The sequence below is a fragment of the Myzus persicae genome, unplaced genomic scaffold (assembly GCF_001856785.1).
Source record: "Myzus persicae strain clone G006 unplaced genomic scaffold, MPER_G0061.0, whole genome shotgun sequence".
Taxonomy (NCBI): domain Eukaryota; kingdom Metazoa; phylum Arthropoda; class Insecta; order Hemiptera; family Aphididae; genus Myzus; species Myzus persicae.
In genome coordinates this window covers 320,133-340,697 of record NW_019101363.1, presented here as the reverse complement: position 1 = coordinate 340,697, position 20,565 = coordinate 320,133, and the positions used below count along the sequence as shown (strand labels likewise).

At 28.3% G+C, this 20,565-nt stretch overlaps 1 protein-coding gene and 1 long non-coding RNA gene across 7 annotated transcripts in view; one reads left to right on the top strand and one right to left on the bottom strand.

Moving 5' to 3' along the window:
* Positions 1 to 977: 977 nt before the first annotated feature.
* Positions 978 to 20,565, top strand: part of LOC111028797 — a 23,042-nt gene continuing 3,454 nt past the window's right edge. For 2 of the 4 annotated variants that reach the window (XR_002603940.1, XR_002603938.1), the window contains exon 1: positions 7,370 to 8,012. This is a non-coding gene — a long non-coding RNA (uncharacterized LOC111028797). Of the gene's footprint in view, positions 1,557 to 7,369; positions 8,013 to 20,565 lie in introns of those variants that run through there. The other 2 variants (XR_002603941.1, XR_002603939.1) reach the window with 2 other exon arrangements.
* LOC111028795 (cationic amino acid transporter 2-like) overlaps positions 5,491 to 20,565 on the bottom strand; it is a 27,752-nt gene continuing 12,677 nt past the window's right edge. The window contains exons 1-14 of one of the 3 annotated variants that reach the window (XM_022307554.1): positions 16,050 to 16,067; positions 14,880 to 15,111; positions 13,902 to 14,030; positions 13,656 to 13,811; positions 13,204 to 13,308; positions 12,199 to 12,354; positions 10,923 to 11,047; positions 9,796 to 9,893; positions 9,551 to 9,690; positions 9,378 to 9,480; positions 8,931 to 9,070; positions 8,642 to 8,808; positions 7,254 to 7,362; positions 5,491 to 5,876 (exon numbers count right to left, since the gene is read on the bottom strand). In XM_022307554.1, coding sequence (XP_022163246.1) covers positions 5,770 to 5,876; positions 7,254 to 7,362; positions 8,642 to 8,808; positions 8,931 to 9,070; positions 9,378 to 9,480; positions 9,551 to 9,690; positions 9,796 to 9,893; positions 10,923 to 11,047; positions 12,199 to 12,354; positions 13,204 to 13,308; positions 13,656 to 13,811; positions 13,902 to 14,030; positions 14,880 to 15,111; positions 16,050 to 16,067 — 1,785 coding nt within the window. In that variant the 3' untranslated portion in view covers positions 5,491 to 5,769. Of the gene's footprint in view, positions 5,877 to 7,253; positions 7,363 to 8,641; positions 8,809 to 8,930; positions 9,071 to 9,377; positions 9,481 to 9,550; positions 9,691 to 9,795; positions 9,894 to 10,922; positions 11,048 to 12,198; positions 12,355 to 13,203; positions 13,309 to 13,655; positions 13,812 to 13,901; positions 14,031 to 14,879; positions 15,112 to 16,049; positions 17,628 to 20,565 lie in introns of those variants that run through there. The other 2 variants (XM_022307556.1, XM_022307555.1) reach the window with 2 other exon arrangements.

The window sequence follows — 20,565 nt, the reverse complement described above, 5'->3', positions numbered from 1 at the left end:
AAATAAATCGATAATCTTCCACTCAGACAGGGGCACTTCAGATTTTCGTAATCCTCAGTTGCTTTCAATTAGCCAATATAAAATGTGTCTAAAATGCATTTTTCCGCTGACTTAATAGTATTATTCATATTATACCTATATTTTTCTGGTATATGTGGGACAAGTGGATTGAACAAGACTATTCTTGGGTCATAATTATTTAATTATATTGTCCTCGAAAACATAAAAAAAACAACCAAAAGTGGGGTAAAAAAAATTTTTTTATGACGTTTAATGATTTTTTTCAATAACTGCAGCATAACATCTGTAAAATAACCGAAACCTTTGTAGCTGTGAGTCACATCTTACATATATTACTAAATATGTCAAATGACTTATTATTATAATACATAGGTTTGTAATAAATTAAAATTATAGTGTGCATTTATCATTATTTGCATAATTTAAGTTAGAAACGTTAATCTACCTAAGACACTAGTTAAAAAAAATAACATAGAACACAATAGACAGTCTGTAATAATATTCACCATTGTGGCATCATACACCAATAAGTGGATAACATAAAATATCATCGTTTAAAAAAAGATTTGAGTGACTTACCTCATTGATCTTCGCTAGACCAAAATTTAAATTAATCACCTTGTCTACCAATAATATTACTAGGTATCTGTTTACTGTAATGCTGGATAAAATTATTTTTCAACTGTAGGTACCCCCAAAAAAGAGTGTCCGTAGTTTAAAAAAAGTCACTATTGCTAATGCCACAAAAATAAAATTTTATAAAAAGGAACAACATTTTTTAAATTAGGATGAACAGTATTTTTTTAACAGTCCTTATTAGTTATATACTATAAAGATCACGTTAACGAAACAATTAACAGGTAAGTTTCATATTGACATAAATGAATAAATGTATACTTAATCCATATATATATATATGGATTAAGTATATTAATTATATATAGTATATAGTAATTAATGGAATAAATATATTATACACGTATACCTACCTACTTTAAATGATTTTTACGATAAACATTTAGTAAGTTTAATGAATGTAAGAAATGATTTTGTATTATTTAACAATGAATAAAACATTGTAAAAAATTATAAACACATTTAATTGATAAATACTAAACCTGTGAATTAATTGACGATAAACGAGTACATTATAGTAACGTATTTATTGTATTGAGCTCTTGAGAGTTGAGATGTTAATACTTTAATTATTATTATATGCGATCGATCTGTTATAATATGCTTACGAAATATTTATGTTTATTGGTGTATACGAATGGACAAATTTGACAAAAAATTACATCACTTGTACGCATTTTTCCGTTAGATAAGTCAGCACTATGATTTTCAATATTTTATTTTTATTATTTCATTTTGTCTGTTCTCAGTGAAATTGAGTGAATTATTGCCGATTACATTAGCCGTAAATCAATCAAAAAATATATATTATTAGAAACAAAGGAATTACAATTAAACGAAAACTGCTGGCGTTCCAAAACTATTACCTTTTCTGACTTATTGGCTGACGTACTTCGAGTGTAAGTATTATATTATAATTTTATAATTTATACATATATAGCAGTTAAAAATTAAAATACCAAATACTGACACTCGAGACTCTGCGAAAGAATCAATAATTAGAGCTAAGTCAGAGAATTTCCAACTTTTTTTATTCTCGAAGATTTTTTTAAATATTTTCACGGTTTGAATAACAAATTAATTTTGAATTGAATCTCCATATTGATATGAAGTCAGTAATATTATTTACAAAAAACAGATATTTTCCATGTTTTTACGGTTTATATGAGATTTGTAACCACCCATTACTCTGACTACGGAAGTTAAAAAGGATCATAATTTTACTGCCTCTGCCATTTCCAAAAATGACAAAACTTCATAAATAAATAATTAACTATTTATAAATTAAACCTTTCAGTTCCGAAATGTGAAATCAGTTGTTGTGATAATTTGAAAATAGGTTTTGAAATTGACTTATTGATATTATAATATTATATTGAATACAATATTTTAATATCATCATTTGTTTTTTAATTATTTCATATTTTCACTAAATTTATAAAAATTATACTTACATAAACTATGAAATAGAGTTTAGATTTTAATTCTTTCATAGTGTACTTAAGATTTAAGAATATATTCTTGCTTAAAAATTATATGCATTTCATAATTTTTTGATTTTATTCAAAAGCAATCAGTACCTATACAATATTTTATTCGCTGTTCGCTCTTTATTTTCCTCCGTTATCGGTTCTATCCGTAATTTATCATACATTATTGTTAATTGTATAATATAGTGCGTCACAATTTAACTAATATTTTATTAAACGACGATATTATTTTTGTTTGTTTGGATAAATAATATCCAAACACCATTAGTATAAGCACCTATATACAGGTGTATGATATTAAATGGTTGATTGCATTTTAAATAAAATATTTTATAATTAATTAGAAATTAACGGCGGGTAATGTGTATTATTATCAAGGACAAGTCCATAGGTGTTCGTTGCAAATAATTATAAAATATTTCTTTTAGATTGATCTAGTGAAGTACCGCTAGTACAAATAAGTGGTCGTTGTGGTATAGTGTAAAACGATTAATACACACAAGTCATACATTTTTCATTTTTATGATGCGTTAATCAATTTACACATTTTTATGTAAATAACAACTATAGTGAACTTAGTCAATACTAGTTAACCATTGTAGGGCAAGAAGAAATTCGGAAGGGTATGCAATGCTTAAGATGGAAGGGATGCAATACTAAAGATGGAGGGAATGCAATACTAATGAGTACTAATGACTCAGATAAAGCAATAATAATAGTGTATTCGCCCCTAATGTGGTGGTTCAAAAAGAAAAAAAATCACTCACTATAATATGATATAATTATAGTTTATATTTGTAACTAATATATAATTGGTATTGAATAGCTAGGTAAATATAAAAAAATATGTTTCATGCGGAACTACCGGGAGATGGGCATACAAGCACAGGACAAATACACCTTCGGGAATAGAACAATTATGGTTTTGATGATCTAAAACATAGGTGTCTAACATACGACACTCGGGTCGAAGGTAACGATGTCACGTTGTCACGTTCACCAAATTCAAATGAAAAGAAAAATATTTTTTTAAATTTCATAGTCAAATCTTACATTAAAAAAAATAACAAATGAAAAAAATGTTTAATAGGTAGTTGAAAATAATATATAGTTACTCGGTAAAATGTTTAATGTTTGGAACTCACTTCCAGATATATTTTGTATTTTTAAAGTTTGCTTTCCAAGAGGATGCGATCAAATCAAAACTGAGAAGTACATTAACGGATAAAGTTAAAGTTATAGCGCTACTAGTGTTCTATTAAAACTAATAAAATGCACACTTGAGATTAAAAATGAACCATTCATGAACGGGAATAAAAATCATATTGCATACATAATATAATAGGTGGATAAGTTCAGGTCCAATTAAAAAAGAGATAAGTAACAATATTATAAAAAATCAAGGAAGTGGGTAACTCTCTGCTGTACATTTAGTGTCTAGAAAGTCACTGTAATGGATTATTACTTAGTAGGTATATTTTATGATATGAATACAATTAAAGAAGGTAATTTATTTTACTATAGGCATCAGTACTACAGTAGTTTAAATTCATTTTTGCTAAAAAAAATTACTCTTGAAAATTCATTGTGGGTATAAAATATAATAATCTACTCTAAAAGTTTCAAACACGCATAAATAATATTTTTAAATTACAACAAAATAACTTATTCTTGATTATTTAATATGTGATTTCGTAGCAATTTGAACACAAAATAACTGTAAAAAAAACTGTGTTTGTATATTTTTTTTTTATATTTTCTTACAGAATAATCTACGTAAGTTCAACTTTGTTTTAAATTTTCAATCTTTAGCTATAAAAAATAAACATTTTCTAAATTTTTAACTAAAAGATAATTTATACGTTTTTAATTTGATACATTTTGTCAAAATTTGAACTTAAAATGCTTATATAAAAAAAGAAATACTTTCCCACAAAAACATATACTCGAAAATCGCATCATTTTTTGGACTACTTATCGAGTATCGTGTACATAGATACAAAAAATAATAAAAAACACACATCATTGTACAATCAATATACATTCATGCCTCAGCTTAGGATCTAAAACGAAATCGAACACAATCGTAAACTGCTTATAATAATAATTCATTGTAGTACAAGTTTCTATAAACATGTTGTAGACTTTTTTATTAAATAATACATCTCATGCAAAAAAAATGAAAAAACGCGTCCGTCTACGATTACGTTGATATTAATGAATTTATATTTTATCCATTCGGATTTTTAAACAACAGTAATTAAAAAAAAACGTTGCACGCTATTTCATTTTTTCTCTGCAAGGAATATCTATGAAAAAATATATGTTTTTTTGTTAGTAGGATGTAACTTTCGCATTTGTTGTCTCCGTTCAATAAATGCGTAACATAGCAAATTTAAGCTCAGCAGCTGACCACGTATAGCTTTGTTAGTTTAAAAATTAGAGCGAATCAACTTATTATGACACTTGGTGGTAAGAAAATTATCTGTGTTTGTATGTTGGTTTTATACGATAGTTCAGTTTTTTAGCAAGTTATGCGTATATAGTATAGCGTAAATTAAAAATGATCATAACTCACTTCAATAATGGACTATCTCAAAAAACCAATATACAAACACAAATACTATTCTTATCATCCTGTTTCATTTTAGGTTGATTCAATTTACTTAACAAAGCTACACGTAATCTGCTGAGCGTAAATTTGCCATGTTATGCACTTGTAAGACGGAGACAACAAATGTCAGTGTTACGTCCTTTTAAATACTTTATAGGTTGCACATTTTTAGCAAATCTCACCATTCCACAACCCCAAAAAATTATTTTTATAAATATGCACTTGAAGTTTTATTAAAATTAAAATTACAATACTTTGACTCACGTGAGAATAGGTGACCCGAAAAAGGATTACCACTCCTGTACTAGAAACATAATATATAATCAATGACAAACTAACAACTGACAAATGAATTGATACAAGACCAAGATGTTATTGTGTTTTCTTACAAATTTTCCATATATTTATGTAAAAATCTGTAGTTGTCTTATTCAACGAAGATAAATAAATAAACCAGATACAGAAATTGGACACTATGAAAAACTAATCATTCTAAATTTATTTACATGAAAAGATCCATTGTTAAATATAACATAATATATTGGATATTATTTCGATATTATTTCGATATGATATTAGAAGAGAGCATCCGTTTTGAATAAATTGATTTGAAAGGAATAATAATAGGTATACAATATAAATAAATCATAAAAAAAAACTTCGAGAAAGTCATCGGATATAAAACTATGAGACACTGTTATATCTTGGCAATAAAATAATATGAATCTGTTATCGGTAAATAATTATAATAATAGGCATATTTGAATTATGGAATAAAGTATTACAAAACAGCCGTGGGAGAAAATAATAATAGTTATCTCAACAACACAATGTTTTAACATAGTTTTGTAATTATAGTAATTCATAAAAAAAAAATTGCCACACAATTTTCAGATTTAATACTGTAAATGGTTGTAAATTATAAATAAATTATAATACGAAATCATCAGTTATTATAATTACAAATGAAAATAATATTTTATTGCATGTATTTTGCCGTGCAACGCATTAGTAAAAGATTTTTGTTTCTTGTTTGCGTTCTTTATCTTTCATTGCTCGTTGTTTGGAACCTTCCAAACTATTGTGAACCCCGTAGAACGCATAAATCAATAATCCTGTAAAATCAAAAAATTAAAATAAACTTCATCAAAATAGATTCAATAAATTATTGAAATATTTTCTTGATCATTATTATTAGAAATAAGCCTTGTTAGTCATCTGGGCCTCTATGATCATTGGCTGATTTCAATATTCATTTATTTTTCGATATTCCTCCGTTAATATTACATTATTATTTTTTCAATAATTTGTTTTATAGTATATAATTTATTAAAATGATTAACCTAACCTTGAGCGTCAGCCGGCACACTAGTTCTCAGATGGGTGACCATTGACTACCCGGCGCCTTTATGACAAATTTTCTCAACATATACGTGGTATAGCCAACCCTCCCTCACAGTAATAAACCTACTAAATAACCCAGGCCAACGACCTTAGATGTTGAAGCTTTAGCTCAATAAAAAAAAATATATATAAATTGTTATAATTTATAAACCTACAACAGTACAATGTACAAGCTAACACGTATAATCCATAACCACGTATTAAATTATCAATCATTTTTTTTAAACTTTTCCGTGTTCCATTTAGCGAATGTAAATATTTGACCAATATCACCCTGTTGTTAATCATTGGCCATATGGTAAGCCATCATTCCGTAGTTTTGTGTGTAATGAATAAAATTATTGTGTCATTTTCATAAATGTTAAATGTATGTTACATTAATAAGTAATAACATTAAAATAACCTAATGTAATAAATAATAATCCATTGTTTGAACTTTATGTATCATGCAATTATGCTCGTCCATTAAAATATTAATTAATTAATTATTTATCAAATAAATGTATTGTCTCTATGAAAAATATATATTGTACTGACAAATATTATATTATAGGTAACTACCTGACCCAAAAAATGTTTTATTGCCTGTAAATAATTTTTATGCTCGCACACAGTGAAATTAAACAATTAATTTTTTGTTTTATGTATATTAAATATTAAATATACATATTTACACTTTTATTTTATATTAGGCGGCACCTAACCAAAACAAAAATAAATGTTAGCCCCAACCAAAGTTATGGTTAGAAGGAACCTATTAACAAACGTACAATCATTTTTAAATTTTTGTATCTAAAATTATAAAAATGTAACGATCAGATATGCATCGATTGACCTTATTTTATCACTCAGTGAAATGATGATCTATCAAAGCATAAATATATATTATATCATGTATAATATGGAACATTACGATAAAGAGGTATGTTTGTAATGATCATGCATAATTAAAATCGTTATGAGATGTCTCTATATTTTGTTATACATGGTTAAATTTATTCCATCGGTGTTGTCGTGTCTAGTAAATTAAAATATGAACCATATAAACTATATACCATACCATATTCACACCATCATGCTATACATACCTACTACAATCCCTATACCAAATCTCATCCACGTTTTGATATTCAGCTCCATCATTAGGTACAAATTAAATATTATACTCAAACATGGTACTAGAGGAACAAAAGGTACCTAAACAAATATTTTTAAAAATTAAAAATCATTATAAATTAAAATAACACGCTACCATATATATTATGTATGTGAATGCTTATATAAGCTACCTATTAACTTTTTCTGAAAAAATAATATTTTAGTCAATCATTTTTGGTCACGATCTATGTGTTACTAACACTTAGTACTAACTACTAACATACAGTATTGAGTACGTTCAACTATAATATAGGTACAATATTATTTGGAACTTAAGAAAAAAAACGTTATTCCTTATTTCCATTACAATAGTCGTGAGTTTGAGCTAAGATCAGACTGAAGTGGCTTGTTATCAAATTGAAAAAAGAAACATAGTGCAGGCAATCTATATTTTTCAGCATTTTACTAATTAATTACAGAATAATAGTTATAGTCAAAACATAGAAATTAACATATTATTATTATTATACCGTTGTATACAACCATAGATGGAGTTAGCTTATTTTGATTAGACACTTATTTAACCCTTTGTTTTAGCCTGAGGGTGGAGATATTAAGACACACGGTAGTTATGTACATATATCTGTATATTTTGGCCGTTAGATGGACGGAAACAATATATAATTCTCGTTATACTGTCATCTCGACTATCTCGATGGACATTCACGGGCACCGGTGATTCATTTAAGGTAGGACACTCATTATTACGAAAACTATAACTGTTTTTGAAAATAATTGTATGCTATTTTTTATCATTATCATTTTTTGAAATATGTATTTGATTTTTTTAACGAAAACACATTTTGAGTTTCTCATTCTAAATTAGAATATTTTTTTGGTGTGCTTCATTACATAAAACCGAATGTTGGACGAGTAGTTAGTGTGTGAATTATAACTTATATTTAAGTATACAAGTTTGGATGAGCGAAGAGAAGTGGTACAAAGGTTCCTACAAAATGTTAGTCTACTTATAAGTTACAACTAGTACTTGATCAAATTTTGATTTTTATAGGTTAAAATACTATGAATAGTTATCTGTTTTGGAACATAAAATTAAAAAGAATTGTTATCATTCAAAAGAGTAAAAAACTTGAAAAATATAACAATAAAAAATAGTAAAACTTATTTCTTTATCTTCTAAAAATGTTGTTTTGTAAAAACCTACAATTATGTAAAAGACATCTTTTCATAAACCTTAAAGTTTTCTTAAATAATTAGTGCCTTATATTAAATGGATCCGTATAATACGCATTTAGATCGTATAAATACTATGTGATCAGCATACATATGGGACATAATATTTTATATTATATCTTACCCTAAATGACAGGTTCTCGACAGCTTGTGGAAGTTTACATAACATTAACAGGGTAATCAACAAGATTGCGATCGAAATCCCGATTACGATAGTCAGCAATAACTGCAAAGTTCCTTCGCAATAATCAACGTTTGACATACAAACGCAAAACACAAACGCAGCAAATGCTATGATAAATGATAATACAAGATAAAGAAACAGAATATTATATGTAATTATAATGCTATTTCGTAGAGACCATGCATATCATTATTATATAAAACGAATAATTGGCTTCAAAATAACGTACTGTATGTGAGTATCAGTACTCTCGACACGTATTGGGAATCCGCGTTGGTCACTCCTGTGTTCGATGCATTCCACCACTTGTAGATTATATGAACTTCGGAGTTGTCCAAGTCCTGACTGACTGTATTGTTGTTTTTATACCTGAACGGCAAACAAAGTATGTGAAGTGTAATTAAACGAAATAGAACACGACCCTGAAGAATATATTATTAATTGTAGTACACATTTCTATAAACATATATATTATTATACTTATTTATTCATACATATAATATAATGCAAATAAAAAACGCTTCCGTCTACGACTTCGTTGATACTCATTAAGGTAAATACTAAATATACTTTCAGAAGCCGGTCGAAAATTTATCGGGATGTAATAAATTTGATCAAAAGTTTTTAATATCGAACCCTTACAGATGAATTCTATGGATTATTATACTACACACACCTGAGTATCAAAATGCAGACGCACACTATCAGATACGAAATGAGAGTGCCAATTGACGTCATCTCGACGAGTTGTTCAAGATTGAACATAGATGACAGCAAGCCTGGAAAATCCATTTTAACAAAATAAATTCATAGATTATTACATCGCAGTCTGCGCGTTTAACTCTTTACCAGTGCCGATTCCACTAATTATTGTTGCCAAAACAGGAGTCTTTGTTTTTTCGTTGATCATCGATAAGCACTTGAACAAAAGACCGTCGCTGGACATGGCATATAAGATTCTCGGTATAGGAAATAAACATCCTAATAAGCTTCATGTGCGATGAAATTATAAAAATAAAGCATTAAAAAAATTGGCACGAAAAACTAATAAATACCATAATACAACCAAAAAAAACAAAGGTTAATATTATTACGTCGTCATAAGAGCGAATACCGCGCCGCAAGTAACCATATATTTGATGATTGGCATTCCCATGTTCTCGTAAATGACCGGCAGAGGTGCGTCCGGGTCCTGTGAGACAATGTCATAAATTAATACACCCTAGGTATCTTGGTTTTGTTAGGAGACTCAGGGGTCAGAAACCTTTTTTTATATCAACGGCTAAAAGACGCATACACATTTTATCAGGGGCCTATAAAAGTATGTAGTCTTAAATCTTCACAATAAAAATTGTAGAACAAAGTTTCTCAAACATTCTTTTTTCGCGTAAAATTCATATTATGTATTATGGATCGCTCATGTATCACTAATGACTAAAAATAAAACCATTCAAAATTAATATTAATAATAATGTTTAAAAACTATTATTCAGGTAAATTTAACAGTATATTTAATACCTATTTACAAATAACATAAAATAATATTATATCCATTATAATTTATAATCATAAGTAAAAATATTGATTTATTAATTTTCCACCACACTTCTTTTCCACGTATCACCATAAAATAGCCAACAATGATACGCATACTGTGGTTTGCAAACCACTGCTGTGCACTGCTCAATATTATGCGTTTCAGTAAAGGGAGCGATTTAAGTATTTAACAGGCACTGGTTTTACATCTACAATGACAACGAACATAATACAACGTTTTCGTTATAGGTTGTGTTATTTATTTTTATACAAATATTATAAATTTATTACGCCAGCCACACAAAATAGGATTAAGGTCGCCGACCGCATCTAACTTAGAGTTTAGACCAAAGGTCTTCAACCCGTGGCCCGCCCTGTCATAATATGCGGCCCGCGATCACATTTGAAATTTAGCATATATATTTTCTAATTAGATTAAATTATAACGGCTAAGTAATTGCTATTTATAATATGCGATAAGATAAATAAATTAATTAAATATTAATTTGTAATTTGAAATTTAAAATGTAATCATAAAAATTGTAATAATAAAACTGAATTTTTGTATACATATTTTTACTACGAATACGACGCGCAAGTTTATTAAAAAAATAATACGTGGCTACCTGCATAAAATGGTTTGTAGACCCCTGGTTTAGACCATAATAATGTTAAAATATTATACTTGATCGTAATACGGCCACATCAGAGTTAACACCGACGCTACGCTAGAATATGCCAACGTGACGCAAAACAACGATAATATGATCGCTAGAGGAATGGTTCTTTTCGGATTTTTGGTCTCTTCACCTACAAGTACAATCTATATAAGTTTGTTGAATGATAACTATAATGAACAAATGTTACCCTGGCACCTCTAAGTCAGAATTTTTTGTGGACAATTCTGACTTAAGAGTTAGGAGTGTCAAGGTATTGTAACTGCGTCAATATTGTATTATAACCATCTAAACATAATCCAACAAAAACCTAACAGTGAAAAAATTCCCAAGTCTCAAATCCAAAAAACTCTTCATATCAAAGTAGTGAGACCTACATTGTAGCCAAGTATACTTTTACTTTAGCCAATAACCTTAATACACAAATACATTAATTTGTACAGCAAATCTCTTTTTTTTCTATTTTAATGTTATCTATTGCTTATCACTTGGATAGTTTCTGATTTTGTCTCTTTAGCGCTGTCAACACTAGTAGATTTCAATCAACCACTGGTTACTTTTTTTGAAATTAAAAGAAAGCAGAGATATTAAGGTTAAAAATAGGCTAATGCTGTTCGTGTGAAGGTACGATGATAGTATGGTATGTCTCGAACTTGGCCGGTGCACTATATCGAGATCTCAGATATTATTATGTTTGCGTTGGTGAGTGTGTGTATATAGTTTGTATAGTTTAATACAGAGGTATCCAAACTAAGGCCCACGTGTCATGTTTTCACCGGCCACCTGAAGGACAGTAAATAATATAAAAATATGAAGTGTAATATACTAATATCTAACATCGGTATCAAGCACACGTGTCAATTATCATCCGTATCATTATTATTATTATTTTTTTTTTATTATTATTAGCTGCTAGCGTGAAACTATTATAGCTCAACAATTATGGTTTTAAACAAGATAGTATCATTATTATATAACTAAGTTTATTTAAGTACATTAAAATAACAATTTTTTTTAAATACTCATAAGTATATAATATATTTCTATAAAATTAAAAATTGAAAATTATATGTATTCATAAGATATTTTTCTAATGATATTTTGATCGGTCACCTTTTTGCCCACTAAGAGCTTTCGATATTTTATAATCCCTTGAAAAAAATAGTTTGGAGACCCCTGGTTTAATTTATGTATCATACGGACTGATGTACCTAGTCTTATTTGCTGAGAATACTTTTCATCCCTTCTGAAATTATTGTTTGAAAAAATATAATCAAACCATACCGGTAGTAGCGATGGAGTCGAATCCAATAAACCCGTAAAAGCATCTTGCGGCGCCTGCGATTATTCCGTTCCAACCGAATGGTGAAAACCCTCCGTTGCCGCCATCCACTCCTGATGGAATCTCACTTTTTGGAATGAACCAATTGGACAGTTTACCTGAAATCAGTGAAATAGGTACTTGTCTGATTTACAGTCACAACTATAATTTGTGGACTGTGATACAAGCTAAAGCAATTTTTGAAAATGTTAAGAGAAGACATAGTAATTAATAATTAGTATACCATACAACGTGACAATAAATATCAGATCGATCGATGGAAAACAATTACTATGTTATAAATAGTTTGAAAATTATATAATATAAATATATTAATTTAGTATGATATGATTTATTTCATAGTACTCAGAGGACGCCACGCCTGCATGTGTGGTCTCCGTCTTACAAATGTACAACATAGCAAAAACTCTTTTGCGTGAAGTAGAACCACTCTAGCTGTAGTTCAATCTAAGCAACCAAATTTCACACTATAAACAAGAAAACATTTACTTTTGCAACATCGTTTTTATATTTTTGATATCACAAACACAAGAAAATGTATTGAAGTTTAAAATAACTGATTTTTAAACACTAAGAACTTTTCTTGTATTTGTGATATCGAAAAAATAAAAACAATATTGCCCAGTAAATTTTTATTGTCTTTATTGCATTGTTGTAGCATAATCATAGAATCTACAAATAGTATTAACATAAATAAATAAATATCAAAGATAAGTTCTAAATCCACAACATTTTTTTTAAACTTCACATCATATTTTCATTATTTTTCTGCAAACATCATAAATCATAATAAGTATAAATTAAATTAAAATATTATGAAAATTAGAGGTATCTATACATATCTTTTATTAAACTGAAAAAATTTAATTAGATATGATGTTATGTGTAATTTTAATTGCGTGATATTGCAATGACAGTCCAGAAATATTTTATGTTTGTTTACGTACCTAAAAAAAAGCCACTGGCGACTACTGTACCCAATGTCAACAAGTTCAACAAGGTAAACGCTTTATTGAGGCTTGAAGATTTCTTGACACCCCAAGCCACAATTACTAAAAAATAACATACATATTATTATTTACTGCAATTAGTATACAATAATTTTTAAATACTATATGAAACTACCATAAAATTAGATTTCATTAATTAATTTTACTTATTGTTTTTCATAAACAATTATAATTCTTAATTTCAAGATTTATCTTAATATATTCTTTAAAATATAATAATCTATTTGAGTTACCCATTTTAAGAAATATTCAAATAGTTATTGTTATTTACGTATTCAACCAATTGTCTTACTGAACAAATTAATTAAATACTAAACGACAACATTAAGTTTCATGAAAAGAAAGTGGACTTGAAAATATAATATTATATGAGTACAATTTATTATTACAAGCAATAAACATGACGAATAAGAAAGATGCAAAATCTGGATATTCGCCCAAAAAATCCACATGCATTGGTAAATGTTTTTTAAAATATCTCTTTTGAGGATCTCCGAGTAAAGCATCTAAATAATTGGTCATTGCTTTGGCGACGGAAGCTGTACCTATAAAACCATAAATATCATTACAGAAGTAATTTTATTAATTTTGAAATATGTCATTAGAATTGATAATTTTCTTATTCAACAACTCACCAATAGTGTGTTCAATGTACAAAGTCCATCCAATGAAAAATGCAATAAATTCTCCAACGGTCACGTAACTGTAAATATAAGCAGATCCGGCTTTGGGTACACGACCAGCGAATTCAGCGTAACAAACTCCTAAAAATCAAAACAAATTGATCCTTGGTGAATTATTATTAGAACCGTGAATAAACAACAATATATTTTACTAAAACAAATAGAAATTAAAAAAAATCGATTATAACATAATACCATGCACAATATTGTAGAATACAGCTATAGAATGATTCTTTCAAAAGTGAACAATCGTTGTCGTGTTGTTACTTTTAATATTATCGTGATATCACCTATTATCAAACTTTAAGCTAAGAACATTACATGTATCCATACTTTGTTTTTTTTTACTTTATTTTAATTGTTATACAATTTATAAGCACTTTTAAATATTAAGAATTTACATAGCTTATTACATCACAATTAAAATATCATCAAATATTCAACTTAGGGTTACAGGTAATGTTCTTCACTTAATGTTTGATAATAGGTGAATTCAATCTAATATTAAAAGTAGTAAAACAGAGTGAATTCTGCTAAACGTAAATTTGCTATGTTGTGGGTCAGACAAAGAAAACAAATAGTGAGCTGACATCCTCAAAAATATCGATACATATAAATACGGAATATTGGTCAATGACTTATCTTAAGCATTTTAAGTCTAGATAAAAGGATTTAAGTGCTTGCAGAATTTAACCTTTTAGTTGTACTTGTAGAAATTTGTGGTCCACTGCAACTCGTCACACGTGACTTTAAACTGTAAAGCCATTATTGCTGCAGTTATGCTATAGAGTATAGACCTACAATACCCAAGGAGGTGGACGAACACTTTAAACTTGTTTTATATTATAATATTGTGGAGTAGATGATCATCATAAGTATACTAGATAGATTGGTAGGTACTGATATAGTATTGACTTGAGTATGATATACCTGAAAACGACGAGACAATAGCCGCTACGATGAAAGACAATACCACTGCAGGTCCTGCGATAGATTTGGCGACCGTCCCGGCTAACACATATACGCCACATCCTAATGTGGAACCAATTCCCAGGGCAGTCAAGTCGAATAAATTCAACACTCGTTTCAACTTTTCTTTTCCCGGTTCAACTTCGGCAGTGAATGTTTTCTTCCTGCATAAAGTTTGATATAGAGTACGGTTCTGTGTCAAAAAGTAAACAACACTCGATGAGGAAAATTAATCAATTATAAAAAATAATTCAGTACAGTTTTAAAAAGATTTTTTGTCTTAATAACAACAAAAAAGTTTCTATACAGAATAAAGGAGCAACAGATTCACAATTATATTTTCATGATCATTCATTATGATTTATACTTGCGGTGGACAGAAGTACCTAATTTTTGTTTCAACTGTGCTGTAGTGTGAAGCAGTGATTCTAAATTCACACAAACTACATTTATAATAATGAATACCAATCTCACCCACATTCACATCATAAAACATGAAGAACAACCTCTCTGTAGTCAATGTAACGAACCGCTTTCAATCAAACATATAGTCTTAGACTGCCCGCTATACGTCAACGCAAGAAACATCCTCAACAAACCATCAACGATGGATGAAGCTCTAGGAGAACACAACACGCACCTGATACATACCTTCTTCAAATCCATCGGCATTGACACAAAAATTTAATACAAAGATTAATTTAGAATTTAGAATTCTGTTATTTAGTTATTAATTTTCTTATTTGTATATTCTCTAATCAATGATAATGTAACCACATCCACAGGCTAATGACCTAGCTGTTGAAGCCTTTAATACTAATAATCAAAAAAAAAAATAATGAATAAAAAATGTCTATAATTTAGGAGCTATAACTTAAAAAAATGTACTTTTGTTAAATTTGTATTCATACATTCTCAAGTTATTACCTACTAAACCCACAGCTAATATATATATTTTTTTTAATTGCGTTATAATATTATTATGACCACAATACCACATACATTTAATATATTTCTTGATAAAAACACAATTCGTAAACAACTAGTGTAATATTCTATTATAATAATATTTTATGTCTATACCTACATAGTGTACCTACGTCCTACACGTTAAACAAATAAGGAACTTACCGACAGCGAGTTTCTCATGTTGAATTAAGTGGAATCTGTTCAAAGTGAACTCCTTATAACGTCAATGTGCGTTATGAGGCATGCGTAAGGCTTTAGATCGAAGTTAGTGGTAAGACAATATGATACCCTGAATAAACCTACCTTAAACAATATTAAAGTCAGTGAGAAAATTAAAAAACAATTTATCTGTGTTTATACGGTGGCACTTCACTTTTACACAGTTCGTCGATCGACAGGCAGTAATAACTGATAATCAATAATAAAGCTCAATATCGACAATACAGGAATTAATATATACTGATACCATTATGATAAGTGAGCTCTAATAGAGAATTATCTTCAAATACTTAATAAATTGTTATTTATTAGACCAGAAAACTTAAACATTTTTTTTTTTTAATCGACTTCATATTACTGTAAACAACAAACCGAACGATTTGTTAATCAGTTATTAGGTAAATTTTACAATAACATATTTATATATGTACCAATACATTGCTGTTTTCGTTTTTATAAAAGAATAATGTAATGATATGCTTACATTATGTTTATACGGAACACCTTCATTGAAACAGTAAACCTTAGTTACTTTAGACCCAGGGTTAGGGTTTGGTAACATTTATGGTCAATTCACCAATAAAACCCAACATTATTCAAGTCTCAATCGATAGTTAGGGACGTTAGGAATACGTTAGGAATAAGTCTAAGGTACAACTTTTTCTGCTCACATGATATAGGGCCACCTAATGCAGATTCGATCACAATAAAAAATGTGACCCTATACCATTTATGGTATAAAATTTTAAAACAAATAGTGATACAGTAAAAAATCATTTTTCTTCTTAATGAATTACACTCAGGGCTGTAAGATATTTTCAAACACCACTGAATATACAAACAATATATTGAAAGCTCCACACCCGTTTGGCCATTAAGACGTAGGTACTCGACTAGTTAATCTCGTGACTGTAAAATATTTAAATATGTAGACAGGCGATACATATTGCCATAACAATCATATTACCTATGATTTGATTTCACAATAGTATTTTATAAGTTTGTATCGGTGTGTGTGAATAAAAGTGCACGGTGCACCAGAATGATAGATTATTATACTAATAAAATATCTACGCTACATGTGTTTTTGGAGTTTTTTTTCGTAATACTTAATACGCCTAATGCACTATTTTTAAATAAATATCAGTAAATGAGAAATAAATATACCTTATAGTTATCTACCCGAATACGATCGTATACATGTATTATAATTTATAAGAGTACAACTAAATAATAAAAAATGTATAAGTGGGTGGAACCGTTCTCTCGTATAATGTGTATATGAATTCGAGAGTACTTATCGTCATTGAATAGATAACTGCAGTGGATTTGTTTAAAAAAAGTTTGAGAATTCACCCTTTTTTAACAAATTCCAGCAAAGTTGGAAATTTGTCAATTTGACTGATTCTAGTTATCATAATAATAATGTATACTCGTTATTATTAATTATACACACAAAATATTATAAATTGAACCAGTGTGCTATTTATATTTTCTTTCTAGCTCATGGCCAAGTGCAAAATAGACTAAACGGATTCACGAAAATCATTTTTTATTTTTAATATCCTGTAAATTAAATTGAATTTTTAAAGTTGAATGTAAAATCTAATAATAATAATAATAATAATAAAAAACACAACATTTTTTTACAAACAATTTTGTAATAGGTTATTCTACTCTAAGATAACTGAAAAACACAAAAAATTATTTTGCGCCAATGCGTATTGTCTATGCAGCACATGGTCCAGATAGAAAAACAAAATAGTGAGCTACTTCAAATTATAATATTATTTATGTATAATTATATATCAATTGTGATAAGTGATAACTATATTTATGACTCTGAAGTATAATAATTATAATTTATAATAGCAGCTCATAATCCATCGACAGTCGGTTTCATTAAATCTTTTTTAATATCCTCGCTTGCCCACCACCTTAAGCGCAATATTCTACTTCTGCCATTTTCGAGTAACCAGATGAAACGATGCTCTCTGATTCGTCAATTCGTGTTATCGAATAACTTATTATTACCACAGGCTGTCTCTAAGTCAACATGATCAGTTACTAGACATTTTTAAGAACCTTTTAAATAAACATATATGCTTAATATATAATATACTATAATCTCGATTATACTTAAGACTGAAATCATAACATACATTTTTGATTATGCATAATACTACATATTTATTATAATATTAGAAAATATGCAGTTTAACGTCAAGAACGCAATGATACAGGATACCACAATGCGACCATAAGAGACCTTGTACGTACCCAATAGTAACCTATTGATAGAAGATGATATGTAGAGAGTAGGCCTATATAGTAGAGACCCGGGCAAACTCTTTGAAATTATCTACACCAAAATTATTCCAACAGTTTACAAATTCAATAAACCAATTTATGTTAAATAACTAACATATCGTCGTTGAATACGTACATTGCACTAGCCCGGCCCATTCTGAAAATCATAATTTTTTTTGCCCAAATATTTAGCACGTAATTAGCATAAATTTTTCAGGCCAAAATTAGAATTTGCATGATATTTGTTTTCTCCTAAAGATAAAAAATTATTGAGGGAAGCTGACGCAATATTTCACCAGTCCGACCCAGATGAAAAATTAAGTTATTTATAATTTGTTTACATCAATAATTATCACGTAATTAGCATGAATTTGAGAGATTAAATACTTACAAATAACTTGGAAAATAATGGCATACATTTTATTAAAATTGCAGAACTTAGGAAGGCCAACTTCACGAACGTGAGGTCAAAGGCGGTGGATATAATCACATGCGATTTTAATCACAATTCACAATGTAGTTATAAAGCACCTTATGAAGATAACTACAATCTGTACAATATTAGTTCTGGGGAGTTATTGATTTCACCGAAACTACTGGCTTATAAAAAGGCTCTGGCGGTGAAAATGTACATAAATATATATGTTATCTACTAAAAGAAATAATACAGTTAAATAGGTAATATATAAATGTACCTACATGGGAAATAAATAAATTGAATACATAAACAGAACATACATAATTAAAAGGGAAATAATGTTGTTAAAAATGAAGTGGAATATATTGTAATTCCAACCTAACTCTATACATATACATATTTTTTCGGGAGGATAAGAAATAAGAGGATTTTATTGAAAACATTTGTATTGGAATAAATTACGAAGGGTAAATTAAATTAGATAAATATTTTATTGGAGAGAGAGAGAGAAATAAATATTAAAATATTATTGAAATGTGATTAAACCTTATTTTATGTGGTTTTTTGGGGAATAATTAGAAATTGTGCCCACAGATATTTTATGAAAGAGTAAATTCAAATACAAAAGAATTATATTATTTTAATTAATGTGTACGAATATAATTCTTAAAAAATTAAGTTCACATAATATTATATTATAATATATTAATATGGGTAACACGGCGAATACATGGGCAATTCCATTACGTGTACGTATTGTCATTGTTGAGTATTATTTAAATAAATAATAACACAGACCAAATAAAATAAAAATGTTAACCCTAGATATTATTTTAAGTTTTTCATTTCTTATAAAAGACTGTTTACAATTAATAAAAAATGGTTAATAGTAATAATTTATGGTCTACACATAAATAGTTATGGTATTTTTTTGTGCTAAGCCTGTTACAAGTGTGGAAAAATAATTATTTCGTCAGCACTCATCAGTACAATTATTTGTGTCCTATGGGCAATGGTCAATGGTCGTTAGGAATTCAATTAAAAAATATACCCTTTCCATCCACGTGTCACTGGATTTTTAATCCATTCTAGTCCCACGCACCATAAACGTTTAATTTGTTCTTGAAATATATCTTGAGATTTTTGAGTATCCGTTCTTATTTAAACTTAAGAATTTCTTAGAGTGAAAACCACTAAACGTCATATTAAATAATAATATAAGATATAAAATTATATTAACCTTAAATAAAATAATAGTTTGTTTTTTTTATGGTATTTTAATATTTACTTTATGTGTTACAAAAAAATAATAATAATAAAAAAACTCACTAAAACATTTAGGTACTCTTAATTTACCACGGTAAATTGCATTTGCTGTAAATACTGTTAATACAGTCGCACTATTATGATATGAATACTGATTAATAATCGATAAACGTAAATACATTTTTTTGGCGATTTATCGTGCAAGCAAATTAGTTAGAGGTTTTTTGTTCGTTTCTGCCTTCTTCGACTTTAGTCGTCTGGTCTTTGACACCTTCTATGCTGTGTTTCAGTCCGTAGAACGCGTATATCAGTAATCCTGAAATACAAATGTAAGGCAGACAATGTAGCTTTGTTGTTTATATAATTCTGACACACATATATATATGATAACTAGAGGTCGGATTTTTATGATTTTACATATTTGTTTCTAGTTTATGCAGTTAAATGGGAGTGAGAAATCTTTAC